Source organism: Oncorhynchus kisutch, linkage group LG30 (genome assembly GCF_002021735.2).
Source record: "Oncorhynchus kisutch isolate 150728-3 linkage group LG30, Okis_V2, whole genome shotgun sequence".
NCBI classification, from domain to species: Eukaryota; Metazoa; Chordata; class Actinopteri; order Salmoniformes; family Salmonidae; genus Oncorhynchus; species Oncorhynchus kisutch.
Genome location: NC_034203.2, coordinates 42,935,466 through 42,958,328, shown reverse-complemented (window position 1 = coordinate 42,958,328; position 22,863 = coordinate 42,935,466). Strand labels below are relative to the sequence as shown.

The window sequence follows — 22,863 nt, the reverse complement described above, 5'->3', positions numbered from 1 at the left end:
AATAAAATTAAGATCAAATGTTTCATAAATTAGAAAATGAGCAGAATGTCGTTCGGCCACTGGGATTCCTCTTGTCGCCATATTTGGTGGTGAGTGAAAACGCCAACCGGATGCTTCAGATTTATACATCCGGTGCAACATCTGACTCATTGTTCTATCTGTGGTTGGTACTATCTGACGAAAGGTTGTTGAAATTTTGCTAGTAACGTTAACTAGCTACCTAGTTATCAGACAAACACCATGTCTAGCAGAGGAGGAAAACAGAAGAAAGGTAATGTCACCAGTGAACAGGAGGAAGAGGAGCAGCCGCTTCAAGCTGTGCTAGTCGCCGATAGCTTCAACCGGAGGTTTTTCCCCATCTCCAAAGACCAACCCAGGGTATGCGATGGTGCCATGGCTTAATAGTGCATGCTAGCGCTCGAAAACTCTAGGTGGCAGATGGAACTGAGAGTCATGATCTAGGGCTAAGTACATGCATGCTATTGTCAATGGATGACAGCGCTAGCATAGCATAGCTAGCTACAGTTCTTGCATGCAACCAACCTCGTGTTCTTGAAATGCAACATTTCATAACAGCTATGGCCAATATGTTTTCCTCCTAACTAGTTAGTAATATTCGTGGTATAAAATCTGTAGGAGCCACATGTCAACAGATCTCGTCTGTAGTTTAGCCAGGTAGCGAACCAGCAATTGTATCACTGTTCCAGATGGCATTATATATGATTATCTCTTTTAAGTGGGACACCATCAGATCCATGTAGCTAGGCTAATCGTGACAAAAGCACAATAACAACAACAATGTTAATTTATTAATCCTGCTAGTAAATGGACATTGGTTATAAACCTTTTTTTTTAAATGAACTTGTCCAACAAGTGTTCTCTACCCTTAACCTTGTTCTGAACACCCCCAAAACAAAGGTAATGTGGTTTGGTAAGAGGAATGCCCCTCTTCCCACAGGTGTTATTACTACCTCTGAGGGTTTAGAGCTTGAGGTAGTCACCTCATACAAGTAAGGTGTACTGTCTTTCTCTCAGCACATATTAAAGCTTCAGGCTAAAGTTAAATCTAGACTTGAGCTGCCAAACCCCCCCCTAATTCAGATGACCATCCTACCCATGCTAGATTATGGAGACATAGTTTATTGATTGGCAGGTAAGGGTGCTCTCGAGCGGCTAGATGTTCTTTAACATTCGGCCATCAGATTTGCCTCCAATGCTCCTGATAGGACACATCACTGCACTCTATACTCTTATGTAAACTGGTCATCTCTGTATAATCGTTGCAAAACCCACTGGTTGATGCTTATTTATAAAACCCTCTTAGGCCTCACTCCCCCCTATCTGAGAGATCTACTGCAGACCTCATCCTCCACATACAACACCCGTTCTGCAAGGCACATTCTGTTAAAGGTCCCCAAAGCACACACATCCCTGGGTCGCTCGTCTTTTCAGTTCGCTGCAGCTAGCAACTGGAACGAGCTGCAACAAATCCTCAAACTGGACAGTTTTATCTCAATCTTCATTCAAAGACTCAATCGTGGACACTCTTACTGACAGTTGTGGCTGCTTTGTGTGATGTATTGTTGTCTCTACCTTCTTGCCCTTTGTGCTGTTGTCTGTGCACAATAATGTTTGTACCCTGTGTTGTGCTGCTACCATGTTGTTATGTTGTGTTGCTACCACGCTATGTTGTCATGTGTTGCTGCCTTGCTATGTTGTTTTAGGTCTCTCTTTATGTAGTGTTGTCTCTCTTGTTGTGATGTGTGTTTTGTCCTATATTTATATTGTATTCATTGTTTATTTTTAATCCCAGGCCCCGGTCCCCACAGGAGGCCTTTTGGTAGGCCGTCATTGTAAATAAGAATTTGTTTTTAACTGAATTTGTTCTTAGCCTAGTTACATAAAATAAATAACTAAAAATAAAGTTGCCATCATTCTGGTCATCAGTCTAACCCAAAACCAAATATCACGTGAGTGCTAGCCAGCGTCACTCAGAACTTCAGATTTCCCGACACCATCCTATGCTTTTATAAGTGAGACTCCAAACCTGATGGTCATTGTTGCACTCATCTCTGCACTTATCACATCATCTCTGCACTTATCACATCATCTTCTCTGCACTCCTCACATCATCTTCTCTGCACTCCTCACATCATCTTCTCTGCACTCCTTACATCATCTCTGCACTCATCACACCATCTCTGCTGTGGTTTTGTGCCATCCAGGCTCTCCTACCGTTGGGCAATGTGGCCATGATAGACTACACCCTGGAGTTCCTAACATCCACTGGTGTTCAGGAGACATTTGTCTTCTGCTGCTGGATGTCCAACAAGATCAAGGACCACCTGCTGTAAGAACACACATACACTCTGACCAAGAAAAAGTAGTCATTGACACTATTTAGGGCCCAAACACAAACACACAGGGTTTTCTCAATATAAATGTTCCCTCAATTCTTCCAACAGTAAGTCCAAGTGGTGTCGTCCCACCTCTCCAAACGTGGTCCACATCATCACCTCTGATCTGTACCGTTCCCTCGGCGACGTGCTGCGGGATGTGGACGCCAAGAATCTGGTGAGGAACGACTTCATCCTGGTCTACGGAGACGTGGTGTCCAACATCGATGTCAGCCAGGCCCTACAGGAGCACCGGTCAGTCACCTTTGACCCTTGACCTTAGTAGACAACAGGGCTGGAGGAAAAGCCAGCACACCCAGCATCTCTCCAGGAGGAGGGTTTGGGTGGCCTAACCTCATCCTGGAGAGCTACAGATACCTATGGAACACCGTTTGGGTCTTTAAATGTCAAAAAGAGATACATGTGAAAGAACACTATTTGACGTGTCAAATATGCTTGTTGACCAATCAGGACCTGAATATGACTGCACTTCACATAAGAATTTAACGTGTTCCTACGTAGTTATTACACATTGATTACACCATCACTCGTATTTTAATATGTCACAATGATTCATTGATACGTATGCTATGATGCTGCTGGTAAAGTTGTCTCACGCACCTACAGTGCTGGTCATTTCGAAAAGAAAAAAAAGCTAGCTAGCTGAGGGATGCAAACAATGTTCTTCCTTAAAAACATAACAAAACGACAATCTGTTTCAGTAGCTATAGTAGCTAACTATCTGGCTAGCTGTCATCATCTAAAATAACCCTGATTTATAGGACAGTTCTTATTTGAATAATGGTGGGCGAACCCATCTGTGTGAAGCTAGCCACAATAATGATTAGCCACAATAGTGGACTTTGCGGTTTGCCTTCAAAATAAAGCCATTATTTTTTTTACCTTTTATTTAACTAGGCAGGTCAGTTAAGAACAAATTCTTACTTTCATTGAGGGCCTAGGAACAGTGGGTTAACTGCCTTGTTCAGGGGCAGAACAACAGATTTTTACCTTGTCAGCTTAGGGATTCGAACATGCAACCTTTCGGTTACTGGCTCAACGCGCTAACCACTAGGCTACCTCAAAATGAAAGTATGTCATTGACAGTGATGCAAATAGTAGAATTATGCCATAATTGAATAGCTCATGCTAAACATGGTTGGAATATTGTTATATAAAATCAATAAAAGACAAATCATTTGTTAATTTGACAAAAAATCTGTTGAAATCTCACTGGATGTATTATACTTTAGAGTTGCATTGGGGGGGGGGGGGGGGGGGGGGGATCCTTATTTCACTGTACAGCCTTAACCTATGGATTGTGGATCAATGACATGGGGTTTCAGTCTACTCAGTGACACCCAGAGAACATTAGTGTCGTAGCTCTTATTGCAGGACAATGAAACAACTGTGAATTGAGACACATTTATTGTCAATCTATGTGTATTGAACAGTATTCCAGAGGAAAACCAATACTGCGTGGATGTTTTTGAGTCTGATAACTCTGAGGAGGATGTTGGGAAAAAATATATTGGGTATTGAGTAGACTGATACCCCATTTAATTGATCCTCAATCCTTAGGTAAAGCTGTACAGTGCAATATGAATGTCAATACACACAATAGGCTTGACTGGGGAGGTGATTTCACACAGTCACAACGCTAATATTTGCATAAACTCTTCACAGTTGTGTTCTGTGGGTGTCACCGACTAGACTGATACCCCATTTCCATTTCTTCACATTCCAACCTTGTTTAACATTATCTAGTCTAAATATGGCATGATTCCACCAATTGTAACCTTCTGCATCACTTTCAAAAGAGGTACTTTTATTTTGAAGGCAAACCGCCAATTCCAAAATTGTGCCTAATCCTTATTGTGGCTAACTTCACAACACACAACCCGGTCCGGTCGAGACTCACTGGCCAGATGAAGCTATCTGGCTGCTTATAACGTTAGCTTTGGGCAACAGGGTAGCTGGCTAGCTTTTTATTTTCATGAACTGAAGTTCAATTTCAATTGGCGAACAACAAGTGGCTACCTAGCTAATAATTACTCACAAGGATTCCTAAATCATTGCTGAGAATAATGAAAATGACTGCAGTTTCTACTGGTCATAGTTTTCAGGCTGGTTGCAAGCTAAGTACCAAGCTAAAGCTAGCTAGCTACCCCAGAAGTTGCGGTCGAGCAAATTATGCTTTATTACCAACGCGGTATTGTAAACACATCGTTCGTGGACGGTGTTTGTTTGTTTGCAGACTTTTTTTTTGTGTGTGTGCAGCTTTGACAGTGCTCCTGATAATGGTGGCGCACGGATTGCACCTGCAAATTCAGAACACACAACCTACTATGTTAAAACTGTGTTATTTGACGTCTCAAATTAAAAGCTAATTTAACGCGTCAAATAACATATTTTTTGACACGCAAAGACCCAAACGGCGTTCCATAGATACCGGGTTTTGCGCCAGCCCTGCTTTAATGTATCACATTTAATCCAGCTATTCAAGATTGTGATGAGCACTTGACTAGGAATCAGCTGTAGACTTAAGCAATAAGGACTGAGGGGGATGTGGTATATGGCCAATATACCACAGCTAAGGTTACCAATGTAATTAGAGCAGTAAAAATACATGTTTTATCATACCCGTGGTATACAATCTGATATACTACAGCCAATCAGCATTCAGGGCACGAACCACCCAGTTTAGAAAATGTAATACACCAATGGGGCAGCTAGGCCTATTTGTATACCTTTTTCATATTGATCACGTATTAACACTAGGATTTATGTTGTTCATGAAGGCATCGGCGTAAGGTGGACAAGAACATCTCTGTGATGACCATGGTGTTCAAAGAGTCATCTCCGGGCCACAAGTCTCGCTGCGAGGAGGATGACGTGATCGTTGCCATGGACAGCAAGAGCAAGCGGGTCCTCCACTACCAGAAGACACAGGGCCTTAAGAAGCTACAGTTCCCCATGGTAACGTAACAGTTCTCCATGGGAACGTAACAGTTCATCATGGGAACGTAACAGTTCATCATGGGAACGTAACAGTTCTCCATGGTAACGTAACAGTTCTCCGTGGGAACGTCGCAGTTCTCCATGGGAACGTCGCAGTTCTCCATGGGAACGTCGCAGTTCTCCATGGGAACGTCGCAGTTCTCCATGGGAACGTCGCAGTTCACCATGGGAACGTCGCCGTTCTCCATGGGAACGTAGCCGTTCTCCATGGGAACGTAGCCGTTCTCCATGGGAACGTAACAGTTCATCATGGGAACGTAACAGTTCTCCATGGGAACGTAACAGTTCTCCATGGGAACGTAACAGTTCTCCATGGGAACGTAACAGTTCTCCATGGGAATGTAACAGTTCTCCATGGGAACGTAGCAGTTCTCCATGGGATCCCCCAAAAGGTAAATTTACTGCAAAGCAAGTAGTAGAGATACAAACACAAAGTTTATAAGCAAAGATAAACATTTAGATATTAAGTCCTGAACCTCTTTTCAGAATGTGTGGATGTTCAGGAGTGGTGGACTGACTATTGTGTTTTGTCTTGCAGAACATTTTCCAACATGGAAGTGATGAGTTTGAAATCAGACATGATCTGCTGGACTGCCACATCAGTATCTGTTCCCCACAGGTAATCTACTGTCTGGGCAATTCCATGGTAAAGGATTTACGCAGAGACTCCAGCTTTTCACTTTAAAATGTATACCAAACAAAATCCATTGATTTCAAAGAGTAACAAACCATATTTCCACAAAGTTTGCATCTGCACAGTTTTTCCAGGAAATGTATATATATATTGTTTTGCTTCACTGTATAAATTGTTCAAAGTAATCATTGTGCATAGAGTTGTATTATATGGTCAACTTTTGAATTCAATGGTTTTTGTTTGGAATACATTCTAAAGTGAGAAAATCTGATTCTCAGCGTAATTCCTCTACTGTGGAATTACCCGTCTTTAACCAGGGGGGGACTGAGTGAGCTGCAAGTCTGTTGTATGGAAGACATGACACTGGCTTTGTTTACAGGTAGCTGAACTCTTCACAGACAACTTTGACTACCAGACCAGGAATGACTTTGTCAGAGGGATTCTGGTCAATGAAGAGGTATGAGAAAAGAAATTCAGTGATTATGATACTGTATATAAAGATACAACTGTATGTTGTATTGAAACCAGAACATCCCAATAACCCCGACCAAAGCTTAAACACGTCCTTACCGAGCAAACAAGTCTACTATGTCCTCCCGCTCTAGATTCTGGGCAACCAGATCCACCTGTATGTAACACAGGATGGCTATGGAGCACGCGTGTCCAACCTGCAGATGTACGACTCCGTCTCCTCGGACATGGTACGTCGCTGGGTCTATCCCCTCACCCCCGAGGCGAACTTCACAGACCAGCAGGGGCAGGGGTGTACCCACTCCCGTCATAACGTCTATCGGGGCGCCGAGGTCAGCCTGGGGCACGGCAGCCAGATGGAGGAGAACGTTCTGATTGGTCGAGACACCAGCATCGGAGCCAACTGTCACATATCAAACAGTGTCATCGGCAACAACTGCACCATAGGTATTATACCGTTACTGTTTCTACAGGGTTCGTAAGGTCATGGAAATCCTGGATAATTCATGGCATTTTGAAATGGAGTTTTCCAGGCCTGGAAAAGTTTTTGGGAAAATGTTAGTCTGAAAAGTCATAGTAGATATGATAGAAAAGACTGACCTCGATAGTCAATTCAAAACATATCTTGTACCCTCTAGTTAATTGTTGAGCTATTATTAGCGTGTATGAATGTTTTCGTCATGTCCCCAAAACACTTTCCACCGACACTCGCGAATAAGGCGATACAAAGTTGATTTACTTTTTTAAACAATTGATATGATTCATTTCAAAAAAAAATTTGTTGTTGTTGTTGACAAAACTAACGATTCACTTTGACATTGTATTAGGTTCAATAACAGTCAATCAAATCATGTGAATGAAAATAATAATTAAACTGTAAACATGATTTTTAGGAAACAATATTACAGCCTTTGGGATTATGTGGCTTGAACTAGTTTTGTAGATACGGTTGATTTGATAGAATGTAGATACGGTACTGCCAGTTGATTTGATAGAATGTAGATACCGTACTGTCAGTTGATTTGATAGAATGTAGATACGGTACTGTCAGTTGATTTGATAGAATGTAGATACCGTACTGCCAGTTGATTTGATAGAATGTAGATACGGTACTGCCAGTTGATTTGATAGAATGTAGATACGGTACTGTCAGTTGATTTGATAGAATGTAGATACCGTACTGCCAGTTGATTTGATAGAATGTAGATACGGTACTGCCAGTTGATTTGATAGAATGTAGATACGGTACTGCCAGTTGATTTGATAGAATGTAGATACCGTACTGCCAGTTGATTTGATAGAATGTAGATACGGTACTGCCAGTTGATTTGATAGAATGTAGATACCGTACTGCCAGTTGATTTGATAGAATGTAGATACCGTACTGTCAGTTGATTTGATAGAATGTAGATACCGTACTGTCAGTTGATTTGATAGAATGTAGATACGGTACTGCCAGTTGATTTGATAGAATGTAGATACGGTACTGCCAGTTGATTTGATAGAATGTAGATACGGTACTGCCAGTTGATTTGATAGAATGTAGATACGGTACTGTCAGTTGATTTGATAGAATGTAGATACCGTACTGTCAGTTGATTTGATAGAATGTAGATACCGTACTGCCAGTTGATTTGATAGAATGTAGATACCGTACTGTCAGTTGATTTGATAGAATGTAGATACGGTACTGCCAGTTGATTTGATAGAATGTAGATACGGTACTGCCAGTTGATTTGATAGAATGTAGATACGGTACTGCCAGTTGATTTGATAGAATGTAGATACGGTACTGTCAGTTGATTTGATAGAATGTAGATACGGTACTGCCAGTTGATTTGATAGAATGTAGATACGGTACTGCCAGTTGATTTGATAGAATGTAGATACCGTACTGTCAGTTGATTTGATAGAATGTAGATACCGTACTGCCAGTTGATTTGATAGAATGTAGATACGGTACTGCCAGTTGATTTGATAGAATGTAGATACCGTACTGCCAGTTGATTTGATAGAATGTAGATACCGTACTGCCAGTTGATTTGATAGAATGTAGATACCGTACTGCCAGTTGATTTGATAGAATGTAGATACCGTACTGCCAGTTGATTTGATAGAATGTAGATACGGTACTGCCAGTTGATTTGATAGAATGTAGATACGGTACTGCCAGTTGATTTGATAGAATGTAGATACGGTACTGCCAGTTGATTTGATAGAATGTAGATACGGTACTGCCAGTTGATTTGATAGAATGTAGATACGGTACTGTCAGTTGATTTGATAGAATGTAGATACCGTACTGTCAGTTGATTTGATAGAATGTAGATACGGTACTGTCAGTTGATTTGATAGAATGTAGATACCGTACTGCCAGTTGATTTGATAGAATGTAGATACGGTACTGCCAGTTGATTTGATAGAATGTAGATACCGTACTGCCAGTTGATTTGATAGAATGTAGATACGGTACTGCCAGTTGATTTGTTAGAATGTAGATACGGTACTGTCAGTTGATTTGATAGAATGTAGATACCGTACTGCCAGTTGATTTGATAGAATGTAGATACCGTACTGCCAGTTGATTTGTTAGAATGTAGATACGGTACTGTCAGTTGATTTGATAGAATGTAGATACCGTACTGTCAGTTGATTTGATAGAATGTAGATACGGTACTGCCAGTTGATTTGATAGAATGTAGATACGGTACTGCCAGTTGATTTGATAGAATGTAGATACGGTACTGCCAGTTGATTTGATAGAATGTAGATACGGTACTGCCAGTTGATTTGATAGAATGTAGATACCGTACTGCCAGTTGATTTGATAGAATGTAGATACGGTACTGCCAGTTGATTTGATAGAATGTAGATACGGTACTGCCAGTTGATTTGATAGAATGTAGATACCGTACTGTCAGTTGATTTGATAGAATGTAGATACGGTACTGCCAGTTGATTTGATAGAATGTAGATACCGTACTGCCAGTTGATTTGATAGAATGTAGATACGGTACTGCCAGTTGATTTGATAGAATGTAGATACGGTACTGCCAGTTGATTTGATAGAATGTAGATACCGTACTGCCAGTTGATTTGTTAGAATGTAGATACCGTACTGCCAGTTGATTTGATAGAATGTAGATACGGTACTGCCAGTTGATTTGATAGAATGTAGATACCGTACTGCCAGTTGATTTGATAGAATGTAGATACCGTACTGCCAGTTGATTTGATAGAATGTAGATACCGTACTGCCAGTTGATTTGATAGAATGTAGATACTGTACTGCCAGTTGATTTGATAGAATGTAGATACCGTACTGCCAGTTGATTTGATAGAATGTAGATACCGTACTGCCAGTTGATTTGATAGAATGTAGATACCGTACTGTCAGTTGATTTGATAGAATGTAGATACCGTACTGCCAGTTGATTTGATAGAATGTAGATACGGTACTGCCAGTTGATTTGATAGAATGTAGATACCGTACTGCCAGTTGATTTGATAGAATGTAGATACGGTACTGCCAGTTGATTTGATAGAATGTAGATACCGTACTGCCAGTTGATTTGATAGAATGTAGATACCGTACTGTCAGTTGATTTGATAGAATGTAGATACCGTACTGCCAGTTGATTTGATAGAATGTAGATACCGTACTGTCAGTTGATTTGATAGAATGTAGATACCGTACTGCCAGTTGATTTGATAGAATGTAGATACCGTACTGCCAGTTGATTTGATAGAATGTAGATACCGTACTGTCAGTTGATTTGATAGAATGTAGATACCGTACTGCCAGTTGATTTGATAGAATGTAGATACCGTACTGCCAGTTGATTTGATAGAATGTAGATACCGTACTGCCAGTTGATTTGATAGAATGTAGATACGGTACTGCCAGTTGATTTGATAGAATGTAGATACGGTACTGCCAGTTGATTTGATAGAATGTAGATACCGTACTGCCAGTTGATTTGATAGAATGTAGATACGGTACTGCCAGTTGATTTGATAGAATGTAGATACCGTACTGCCAGTTGATTTGATAGAATGTAGATACGGTACTGCCAGTTGATTTGATAGAATGTAGATACCGTACTGCCAGTTGATTTGATAGAATGTAGATACGGTACTGCCAGTTGATTTGATAGAATGTAGATACCGTACTGCCAGTTGATTTGATAGAATGTAGATACCGTACTGTCAGTTGATTTGATAGAATGTAGATACCGTACTGCCAGTTGATTTGATAGAATGTAGATACCGTACTGCCAGTTGATTTGATAGAATGTAGATACCGTACTGCCAGTTGATTTGATAGAATGTAGATACGGTACTGCCAGTTGATTTGATAGAATGTAGATACGGTACTGTCAGTTGATTTGATAGAATGTAGATACGGTACTGTCAGTTGATTTGATAGAATGTAGATACCGTACTGCCAGTTGATTTGATAGAATGTAGATACCGTACTGCCAGTTGATTTGATAGAATGTAGATACGGTACTGCCAGTTGATTTGATAGAATGTAGATACGGTACTGTCAGTTGATTTGATAGAATGTAGATACCGTACTGCCAGTTGATTTGATAGAATGTAGATACGGTACTGCCAGTTGATTTGATAGAATGTAGATACCGTACTGCCAGTTGATTTGATAGAATGTAGATACGGTACTGCCAGTTGATTTGATAGAATGTAGATACAGTACTGTCAGTTGATTTGATAGAATGTAGATACGGTACTGCCAGTTGATTTGATAGAATGTAGATACCGTACTGCCAGTTGATTTGATAGAATGTAGATACCGTACTGCCAGTTGATTTGATAGAATGTAGATACCGTACTGCCAGTTGATTTGATAGAATGTAGATACCGTACTGCCAGTTGATTTGATAGAATGTAGATACCGTACTGCCAGTTGATTTGATAGAATGTAGATACGGTACTGCCAGTTGATTTGATAGAATGTAGATACCGTACTGCCAGTTGATTTGATAGAATGTAGATACCGTACTGCCAGTTGATTTGATAGAATGTAGATACAGTACTGCCAGTTGATTTGATAGAATGTAGATACGGTACTGCCAGTTGATTTGATAGAATGTAGATACCGTACTGCCAGTTGATTTGATAGAATGTAGATACGGTACTGTCAGTTGATTTGATAGAATGTAGATACGGTACTGCCAGTTGATTTGATAGAATGTAGATACGGTACTGCCAGTTGATTTGATAGAATGTAGATACGGTACTGCCAGTTGATTTGATAGAATGTAGATACGGTACTGTCAGTTGATTTGATAGAATGTAGATACCGTACTGCCAGTTGATTTGATAGAATGTAGATACGGTACTGCCAGTTGATTTGATAGAATGTAGATACCGTACTGCCAGTTGATTTGATAGAATGTAGATACCGTACTGCCAGTTGATTTGATAGAATGTAGATACGGTACTGTCAGTTTATTTGATAGAATGTAGATACCGTACTGCCAGTTGATTTGATAGAATGTAGATACGGTACTGCCAGTTGATTTGATAGAATGTAGATACGGTACTGTCAGTTTATTTGATAGAATGTAGATACGGTACTGCCAGTTGATTTGATAGAATGTAGATACCGTACTGCCAGTTGATTTGATAGAATGTAGATACCGTACTGCCAGTTGATTTGATAGAATGTAGATACCGTACTGCCAGTTGATTTGATAGAATGTAGATACCGTACTGCCAGTTGATTTGATAGAATGTAGATACCGTACTGCCAGTTGATTTGATAGAATGTAGATACGGTACTGCCAGTTGATTTGATAGAATGTAGATACCGTACTGCCAGTTGATTTGATAGAATGTAGATACCGTACTGCCAGTTGATTTGATAGAATGTAGATACAGTACTGCCAGTTGATTTGATAGAATGTAGATACGGTACTGCCAGTTGATTTGATAGAATGTAGATACCGTACTGCCAGTTGATTTGATAGAATGTAGATACGGTACTGTCAGTTGATTTGATAGAATGTAGATACGGTACTGCCAGTTGATTTGATAGAATGTAGATACCGTACTGCCAGTTGATTTGATAGAATGTAGATACCGTACTGTCAGTTGATTTGATAGAATGTAGATACGGTACTGCCAGTTGATTTGATAGAATGTAGATACCGTACTGCCAGTTGATTTGATAGAATGTAGATACCGTACTGCCAGTTGATTTGATAGAATGTAGATACCGTACTGCCAGTTGATTTGATAGAATGTAGATACGGTACTGCCGGTTGATTTGATAGAATGTAGATACCGTACTGCCAGTTGATTTGATAGAATGTAGATACGGTACTGCCAGTTGATTTGATAGAATGTAGATACGGTACTGCCAGTTGATTTGATAGAATGTAGATACCGTACTGCCAGTTGATTTGATAGAATGTAGATACGGTACTGCCAGTTGATTTGATAGAATGTAGATACGGTACTGCCAGTTGATTTGATAGAATGTAGATACCGTACTGCCAGTTGATTTGATAGAATGTAGATACCGTACTGCCAGTTGATTTGATAGAATGTAGATACCGTACTGCCAGTTGATTTGATAGAATGTAGATACCGTACTGCCAGTTGATTTGATAGAATGTAGATACCGTACTGCCAGTTGATTTGATAGAATGTAGATACCGTACTGCCAGTTGATTTGATAGAATGTAGATACCGTACTGCCAGTTGATTTGATAGAATGTAGATACGGTACTGCCAGTTGATTTGATAGAATGTAGATACCGTACTGCCAGTTGATTTGATAGAATGTAGATACGGTACTGCCAGTTGATTTGATAGAATGTAGATACCGTACTGCCAGTTGATTTGATAGAATGTAGATACCGTACTGCCAGTTGATTTGATAGAATGTAGATACGGTACTGCCAGTTGATTTGATAGAATGTAGATACGGTACTGCCAGTTGATTTGATAGAATGTAGATACCGTACTGCCAGTTGATTTGATAGAATGTAGATACGGTACTGCCAGTTGATTTGATAGAATGTAGATACGGTACTGCCAGTTGATTTGATAGAATGTAGATACGGTACTGCCAGTTGATTTGATAGAATGTAGATACGGTACTGCCAGTTGATTTGATAGAATGTAGATACGGTACTGCCAGTTGATTTGATAGAATGTAGATACGGTACTGCCAGTTGATTTGATAGAATGTAGATACGGTACTGCCAGTTGATTTGATAGAATGTAGATACGGTACTGCCAGTTGATTTGATAGAATGTAGATAAATAAAATAATTAAATAAACATTGAGTGAATCCAAGGTGCAGTTTTCCTTCAATCTGCTCTGCATTTACTAGCCTGCCAGGTTCTCCAAGATGCCAGTGATCCTGGAGAAGCTTGGCAGTCTGACGCCTCTCTCTGATGTCTCTCTGTAGGGGACAACGTGGTGTTAGACCGGGCCCACATGTGGAACAACGTACACATCTCCAGCAACGTAGAGATTCACCAGTCAGTGGTGTGTGATGGGGCTGTGGTCAAAGAGGCTGTACGCCTCAACAAACAGTGTGTCCTCGCGTACAACGTAAGGCAACAAAGTGTTTACAACCAAATAACACTGTTTTAATGACAACATGTTACCCTCTTCAATATGCATAATGGACTGTGTTTCTATAGTGCTTTTCAGTACCTCTCTAAGTACTTTACAATGTAGCTGCTAATGGAAATATTTATGTAAACATTAGCTACATATTGTAAATGCCAGCATGAAACATGTTTAACTGTTTACCTTTTACTCTTTCCTAATATCAAACATTTTATTAGCTACAGTAAGCTTATAAAACTAGTCATTTTTGAGTACTTTAGGAGTATTTTTCCATGTTGCCTGTTTCCCAGGTGGTGATTGGTCCGAACCTGTCCCTCCCAGAAGGGACTGTGGTGTCTATGCATCACCCTGAGGAAGAGGAGGAAGATGATGATGATGAATTCCTCAGTGATGACCAGGAAGTGGGACACAGCAAAGACAAGACCAGGCAGAAAGGTGTGTATTAGACCCCCTCGCTACACAGCGGATTCAAATAACCAACTCATCATCAAGCTTTGACTATTTGAGTCAGCTGTAGTGCTGGGGCAAAAACCAAAACAGACCCCCCCCAGGACTGAATTTAGCTAACTCAGCTCTATACCAGAGGTAGACAACCCAGTTCCTGGGGTGCTGCAGGTCCTGCAGGATTTTGTTCTAACGAGGCACCACACCTGACCGACCATCTGAACTAATTGATCAGTTCAGTGATTGGCCTAAATTCAACACACCGGAACTTCCAGGTTGGTTAAATCAAAAACATGAAGTGGCTCCAGGATCAGGGTGGCCAACCCCTTCTCTCTACGTTGTACACATTCTCAGTATTTATTACCGTCGTGGGTTTATTTATTACCGTCGTGGGTTTATTTATTACCGTCGTGGGTTTATTTATTACCGTCGTGGGTTTATTTATTACTGTCGTGGGATTATTTTTTACTGTCGGGATTATTTATTACTGTCGTGGGTTTATTTATTACTGTCGTGGGTTCATTTATTACTGTTTACTGTAGTGGGTTTATTTATTACTGTCGTGGATTTATTTATTACTGTCGTGGGATTATTTTTTACTGTCGTGGGATTATTTTTTACTGTCGTGGGATTATTTATTACTGTTTACTGTCGTGGATTTATTTATTACTGTCGTGGGATTATTTATTACTGTTTACTGTCGTGGGTTTATTTATTACTGTCGTGGGATTATTTTTTACTGTCGGGATTATTTATTACTGTCGTGGGTTTATTTATTACTGTCGTGGGTTTATTTATTACTGTTTACTGTCGTGGATTTATTTATTACTGTTTACTGTCGTGGGTTTATTTATTACTGTCGTGGGTTTATTTATTACTGTCGTGGGTTTATTTATTACTGTTTACTGTCGTGGATTTATTTATTACTGTCGTGGGTTTATTTATTACTGTCGTGGATTTATTTATTACTGTCGTGGGTTTATTTATTACCGTCGTGGGTTTATTTATTACTGTCGTGGGTTTATTTATTACTGTCGTGGGTTTATTTATTACTGTCGTGGGTTTATGTGATTCTTCAACCATTGATAATTCCACAAACAATGTTTTAAAATGAAATGTATCATGATCTTGTTTCCCGAAGTTATATTGTTATTCAATGTTATGGAAATCTGTTTTTAGAAATAAAATGTCAAAGGTATCTGAGGACATATCTGAGATATTTATGTCAATGACAGTGAGCAAAACCTTGTTGTCTGTACTGTAACAGTATTCCCTGTTTCATCTGTCCAGCATTTAATCCAGCCGAGGTAGGACCTGAGGGTAAAGGTTATATCTGGAAGGCCAGTATGAACGACACTGAGGATGAAGAGCTGGCACAGTGTCTATGGGGTAGGCCACTTTCAAAACAAAACGTATGCAAAGTAGTCTGTTGAGGGCGAAGAGACTGGGTGAGGCCACTTGTCCATGCCCTCAGTCATAAAATATATATCCTGTCTCTCTAGGCCTGGTGCTTAACCCTGATCCAGAGAGTGACAGTGAGAGTGAGGCCAGCGAGGAATCTCAGGATCGCAGTCGCAGTGTCTCACCAGAGATTGATGACGTCAATGGTGAGGGGATACCGATTGATTTCTGAATTGATTCGTTGAATTGATGATACTAATCCAAAATGACATGCCATAGCAATAATGTGTTTGTGTAGCTTTCCAGTTGGAAGTGTTGGGGACACTACAGAGAGGTTTGGAGGAGAACATCGTCTGTGACAACCTGGTCCTCGAGATCAACTCTCTCAAGTGAGTAGTAGTCGGCTCCTGATGAGTGAGCAGTAGTCGGCTCCTGATGAGTGAGCAGTAGTCGGCTCCTGATGAGTGAGCAGTAGTCGGCTCCTGATGAGTGAGCAGTAGTCGGCTCCTGATGAGTGAGCAGTAGTCGGCTCCTGATGAGTGAGCAGTAGTCGGCTCCTGATGAGTGAGCAGTAGTCGGCTCCTGATGAGTGAGCAGTAGTCGGCTCCTGATGAGTGAGCAGTAGTCGGCTCCTGATGAGTGAGCAGTAGTCGGCTCCTGATGAGTGAGCAGTAGTCGGCTCCTGATGAGTGAGCAGTAGTCGGCTCCTGATGAGTGAGCAGTAGTCGGCTCCTGATGAGTGAGCAGTAGTCGGCTCCTGATGAGTGAGCAGTAGTCGGCTCCTGATGAGTGAGCAGTAGTCGGCTCCTGATGAGTGAGCAGTAGTCGGCTCCTGATGAGTGAGCAGTAGTCGGCTCCTGATGAGTGAGCAGTAGTCGGCTCCTGATGAGTGAGCAGTAGTCGGCTCCTGATGAGTGAGCAGTAGTCGGCTCCTGATGAGTGAGCAGTAGTCGGCTCCTGATGAGTGAGCAGTAGTCGGCTCCTGATGAGTGAGCAGTAGTCGGCTCCTGATGAGTGAGCAGTAGTCGGCTCCTGATGAGTGAGCAGTAGTCGGCTCCTGATGAGTGAGCAAGTAGTCGGCTCCTGATTAGTGAGCAAGTAGTCGGCTCCTGATTAGTGAGCAGTAGTCGGCTCCTGATAAGAGTATGCTCCTGCTCCTGATTTTTAAAAATTTAACTAGGCAAGTCAGTTAAGAACAAATTCGTATTGAAAATGACGACCTTCCCGGGGAACAGTGGGTTAACTGCCTTGTTCAGGGTTAGGATGACAGATTTTTACCTTGTCAGCTCGGGGATTCGATCTTGCAACCTTTCGGTTACTAGTCCAACACTCTAACCACTAGGCTACCTGCCACCTCTACACTCTAACCACTAGGGTACCTGCCGCCTCTACACTCTAACCACTAGGCTACCTGCCACCCCACATAACCCTGATAAGTGTGTGTCATACTTTGCTCCTGATATGAGTAACTAGCACTCTGCTCCTGATAAGTGCCCTTCAGATAAGTGCAAACTCTGGTTGAAGTGCACTAGTTTTTCAGTCCCTTTTATAACAGATCCAGCTAAATGTTGTCCACGCTACCATCTTCAGAGTATAGATCTGGTACTTCCCCTCTCCCACCAGGTATGCCTATAACATCACTCTCAAGGAGGTAATGCAGATTCTGACCAGAGTTGTTCTGGAGTACCCCTTCCAACAGCAGGGGACGCAGCTCACCACCCTACAGTACACCGGTTCACTACTGCCTGTAAGTACTCACAACCACCACACCCCAATTGATTGTTCTACAACCAGTAATATATATATATATATTATTTATTTATTTATCTCTTCATTTCTACAGACAAATCACTTACAAAAATGACCAGCTCTTATCTCCACCCCCCAAAAAAACAGTTAGAGGTGTAATGAGGGACAGAGAGAGCGAGATGGTTTAAAGAATAGCCTATTTTCTCTTCTCCTCCCCCCCTGCCTCTCAGCTGCTGAAGACGTGGTCTCCGGTGTTTAAGAACTACATCAAGAGAGCTCAGGATCACCTGGACTGCCTGTCTGCTGTGGAGGAGCTGTTCCTGGAGCAGGACACTCATCAGACTGCTATGGTCAAGGTGGGTTGTCTGTCTGGACTGTCTGTGTTCTTAGAGCAGGAGACTCCCAAACGGCTATTGTCAAGGCGTGTAGAGTGTGTAGTATGTAGACCTGCAATAGATAGACTAGGAGTCCTGTCCAGGGAGTGTTCCTACTACTTGTATAGATATATAGACTAGAGTCCTGTCCAGGGAGTGTTCCTACTACTTGTATAGATATATAGACTAGAGTCCTGTCCAGGGAGTGTTCCTACTACTTGTATAGATAGATAGACTAGAGTCCTGTCCAGGGAGTGTTCCTACTACTTGTATAGATAGACTAGAGTCCTGTCCAGGGAGTGTTCCTACTACTTGTATAGATAGACTAGAGTCCTGTCCAGGGAGTGTTCCTACTACTTGTATAGATAGACTAGAGTCCTGTCCAGGGAGTGTTCCTACTACTTGTATAGATAAACTAGAGTCCTGTCCAGGGAGTGTTCCTACTACTTGTATAGATAGAGTCCCGTCCAGGGAGTGTTCCTTCTACTTGTACATTAAGCTGCCTTATGCTACAGAAACACGAAATGGGCTCCTGCCCTTATGAGCCGTTCTGGCTCGGATAAATAATTTAATAATTTTCCAATTGTTTTGTTCTGAACAGAATCATTATTTAATTTTCTGTTCCCTTCCACTGTTGTGGCCATGCAAAATCTAGCTCTGAACCAGTTGGAACCAAAATGAATTAACGGTTTATATCGTTCCTTTCTGCTCCTTTTTCTTCCCTTTTCTTTTGCAGAGCAGCACCAGATTTAGAATAAAAACACATCTTACCCTGTTTTGTTTGTTAATAAATCCAATGTGAAATGTGATAACTATATTATCCTTAGCTAGCATTGACAAGTTTAATCCATTCTTCTGTAGTTAAAAATCTCTCCATAATTTCGGAATCAGGGCAGTAAGGTGCTGGACTATTCTCCAGAGGGGGGGGGGCAGGTTGTAATGTCTAGTAGGGTGCTAGACTATTCTCCTGAGGGGCAGGTTGTAATGTCTAGTAGGGTGCTAGACTATTCTCCAGAGGGGCAGGTTGTAATGTCTAGTAGGGTGCTAGACTATTCTCCAGAGGGGGGGGGGGCAGGTTGTAATGTCCAGTAAGGTGCTAGACTATTCTCCAGAGGGGGGGGGGGCAGGTTGTAATGTCCAGTAAGGTGCTAGACTATTCTCCTGAGGGGCAGGTTGTAATGTCCAGTAAGGTGCTAGACTATTCTCCTGAGGGGGAGGGGCAGATTGTAATGTCCAGTAAGGTGCTAGACTATTCTCCTGAGGGGGAGGGGCAGGTTGTAATGTCTAGTAGGGTGCTAGACTATTCTCCTGAGGGGCAGGTTGTAATGTCCAGTAGGGTGCTAGACTATTCTCCTGAGGGGGAGGGGCAGGTTGTAATGTCTAGTAGGGTGCTAGACTATTCTCCTGAGGGGCAGGTTGTAATGTCCAGTAGGGTGCTAGACTATTCTCCTGAGGGGGAGGGGCAGGTTGTAATGTCCAGTAGGGTGCTAGACTATTCTCCTGAGGGGGGGGGGGCAGGTTGTAATGTCCAGTAAGGTGCTAGACTATTCTCCTGAGGGGCAGGTTGTAATGTGCTAGACTATTCTCCTGAGGGGCAGGTTGTAATGTCCAGTAAGGTGCTAGACTATTCTCCTGAGGGGGAGGGGCAGGTTGTAATGTCCAGTAGGGTGCTAGACTATTCTCCTGAGGGGCAGGTTGTAATGTCTAGTAGGGTGCTAGACTATTCTCCTGAGGGGGAGGGGCAGGTTGTAATGTCCAGTAGGGTGCTAGACTATTCTCCTGAGGGGGAGGGGCAGGTTGTAATGTCCAGTAGGGTGCTAGACTATTCTCCTGAGGGGGAGGGGCAGGTTGTAATGTCCAGTAGGGTGCTAGACTATTCTCCTGAGGGGCAGGTTGTAATGTCTAGTAGGGTGCTAGACTATTCTCCTGAGGGGCAGGTTGTAATGTCTAGTAGGGTGCTAGACTATTCTCCTGAGGGGGAGGGGCAGGTTGTAATGTCCAGTAGGGTGCTAGACTATTCTCCTGAGGGGGAGGGGCAGGTTGTAATGTCCAGTAGGGTGCTAGACTATTCTCCTGAGGGGGAGGGGCAGGTTGTAATGTCCAGTAAGGTGCTGGACTATTCTCCAGAGGGGGAGGGGCAGGTTGTAATGTCTAGTAGGGTGCTAGACTATTCTCCTGAGGGGGAGGGGCAGGTTGTAATGTCTAGTAGGGTGCTAGACTATTCTCCTGAGGGGGAGGGGCAGGTTGTAATGTCTAGTAGGGTGCTAGACTATTCTCCTGAGGGGGAGGGGCAGGTTGTAATGTCTAGTAGGGTGCTAGACTATTCTCCTGAGGGGGAGGTTGTAATGTCTAGTAGGGTGCTAGACTATTCTCCTGAGGGGCAGGTTGTAATGTCTAGTAGGGTGCTAGACTATTCTCCTGAGGGGCAGGTTGTAATGTCTAGTAGGGTGCTAGACTATTCTCCTGAGGGGGAGGGGCAGGTTGTAATGTCTAGTAGGGTGCTAGACTATTCTCCTGAGGGGGAGGGGCAGGTTGTAATGTCTAGTAGGGTGCTAGACTATTCTCCTGAGGGGGAGGGGCAGGTTGTAATGTCTAGTAGGGTGCTAGACTATTCTCCTGAGGGGCAGGTTGTAATGTCTAGTAGGGTGCTAGACTATTCTCCTGAGGGGGAGGGGCAGGTTGTAATGTCTAGTAGGGTGCTAGACTATTCTCCTGAGGGGGGGGTGGGGGGCAGGTTCCCTATACACGCACACACCAGAGTTTCCATGAGCCGGTAGCCCTAACTGTCATGTTTTAACTTGAAAGAGAATAAATAAAATTGTAGTTGGCCAAATTGTCCAGGGAGAGGCTGTCTATCATAGCCTGCACTTCAGCACCATTCTCATAGTCCTTGCACACCCGTGTGCCTGCTGTGGGGAGAGTGAGAGATGAGCCTTGGCCACTGTTGATTACAAAGATGGACGCCTTATGCATTGAAGTTAGAGAAAGCAGAGTAGGTCTGTCGACAGTGAGTAGGGTACATGTCGAGGAGAGGTTTAAATGCATTGAAGTTAGAGAAAGCAGAGTAGGTCTGTCGACAGTGAGTAGGGTACATGTCGAGGAGAGGTTTAAATGTCGTCATGGACTGAGTTGAGAACTTTGGCGTTATAGGCTGCTTTTACGGACACTTAAATGTGTCTCTCATTTGGCCAATATTCCTTGTTTTATTGAAGGCCAGGTCGGACCTGAATACATATGGATGTCCGTTAAATTTAAGTCTTCCTGGCACCACATGTTCCTAACTGAAACCCTGGCACACGTTCTGGCAGGCAGGCAGGTGTAACGGATGTGAAACGGCTAGCTTAGTTAGCGGTGGTGCGCGCTAAATAGCGTTTCAATCGGTGACGTCACTTACTCTGAGACCTTGAAGTAGTAGTTCCCCTTGCTCTGCAAGGGCCGTGGCTTTTGTGGAGCGATGGGTAACGATGCTTCGTGGGTGACTGTTGTTGATGTGTGCAGAGGGTCCCTGGTTCGCTCCCGGGTATGGGCGAGGGGACGGTCTAAAAGTTATACTGTCACACAGGCAGACACTAGAATAACTTTCTGAGTGAGTGTGAGGGCTTTGCATATACGTAAAATAATGTTAATAACCGTTTCCCCATCATTGTTTAAATAACAGTTATGTCCCGAAACAGTAGAAATCACTTTCGTTTGCCTTTCGGATTCTGTTCCTCAAAAAAAAAAAAAAATACATTTTCAGTTCTGTGCCCAAAAACCGGTTCCAACCCCCTGCTTCTTACTTCTTGTGATGTTGGACGTTAACATGTCTGTTGTCTTCCCTGTAGGTGCTGATGAAAATGTACCAGCTGGAGATCCTGGAGGAGGAGGCCATCCTAAAATGGTTCTCTACCGGAGCCACCAATGACAAGAGCAGACAGCTACGCAAGAACCAGGGAGTGAGTACCACTTACAGAGCTTATACATAACAGCAAGAAAGGCATTGTGTGGGTAAAGGGATTGTTTTCCAATGGAGGGGGCAGTTAGACGTACCTCAGTGTGTGGCACTGTACGTCCTGTACAGACCCCAGGCCTAAACACAGAGGTCTTCCTGTCTTCCTCAGCTCCAGAAGTTTATCCAGTGGTTGAAAGAAGCAGAGGATGAGTCTTCAGAGGAAGGAGAGTGAGGAGGATGAGTCTTCGGAGGAAGGAGAGTGAGGAGGATGATGAGTCTTCGGAGGAAGGAGAGTGCGGAAGAAGAGGAATGAAGACTGAAGACTTGAGAACCGTGTGAATAGAATTCCATGGTTTCCATTGTGGTTCACTTTAAATCTGCACTTAAAGGACCGGTTCCCCAGACAGATTAAGAGCTGGATTCAATCCGTATCGCTTGAAGATCCACATTAAAAATTTAAAGGTAATTTCCGATTTGAGCCGACATTGCCTTTAAATTGAGCTATAACGTAGATCTTCCACGATACGAAGCGAATACAGCCCTGAACCTAGTCCTGGAGTAAAAATCTATTTTAGTGGGACTTTCTCCATTTGAGGATTCTTTTTAATTCCCGGATTAGGCCAAATCTGTGTCTGGGGAAAGCCGTCCCAGAATGTCAAAGGTTATCAGTTTGGACACTGTGGCAGCTTCATATTGCTTCTCCAAAAGGAAATGACGTTGTTGATATTTAGTCATTGTGTACAGCGCAAGCAGACACCTTGCTCACAATGTCACAAGAAGGAAAGCTGTGGTATGGTTTAACACCCTAATAAAAGAAAGATTTAAAAACA

At 42.4% G+C, this 22,863-nt stretch overlaps 1 protein-coding gene across 1 annotated transcript; it reads left to right on the top strand.

Annotated features, from left to right (window-relative positions):
* Window positions 1–108: 108 nt before the first annotated feature.
* On the top strand, window positions 109–22,863 carry eif2b5 (eukaryotic translation initiation factor 2B, subunit 5 epsilon). Its single transcript, XM_020474128.2, has 16 exons — window positions 109–378; window positions 2,226–2,350; window positions 2,466–2,651; window positions 5,198–5,375; window positions 5,956–6,036; window positions 6,431–6,508; window positions 6,657–6,969; window positions 13,968–14,113; window positions 14,425–14,569; window positions 15,869–15,967; window positions 16,081–16,185; window positions 16,278–16,368; window positions 17,603–17,726; window positions 17,959–18,084; window positions 21,927–22,037; window positions 22,203–22,863. Exons 1-16 carry the CDS (start codon window positions 241–243, stop codon window positions 22,263–22,265), a joined length of 2,109 nt encoding a protein of 702 aa, XP_020329717.1. The 5' UTR covers window positions 109–240; the 3' UTR covers window positions 22,266–22,863.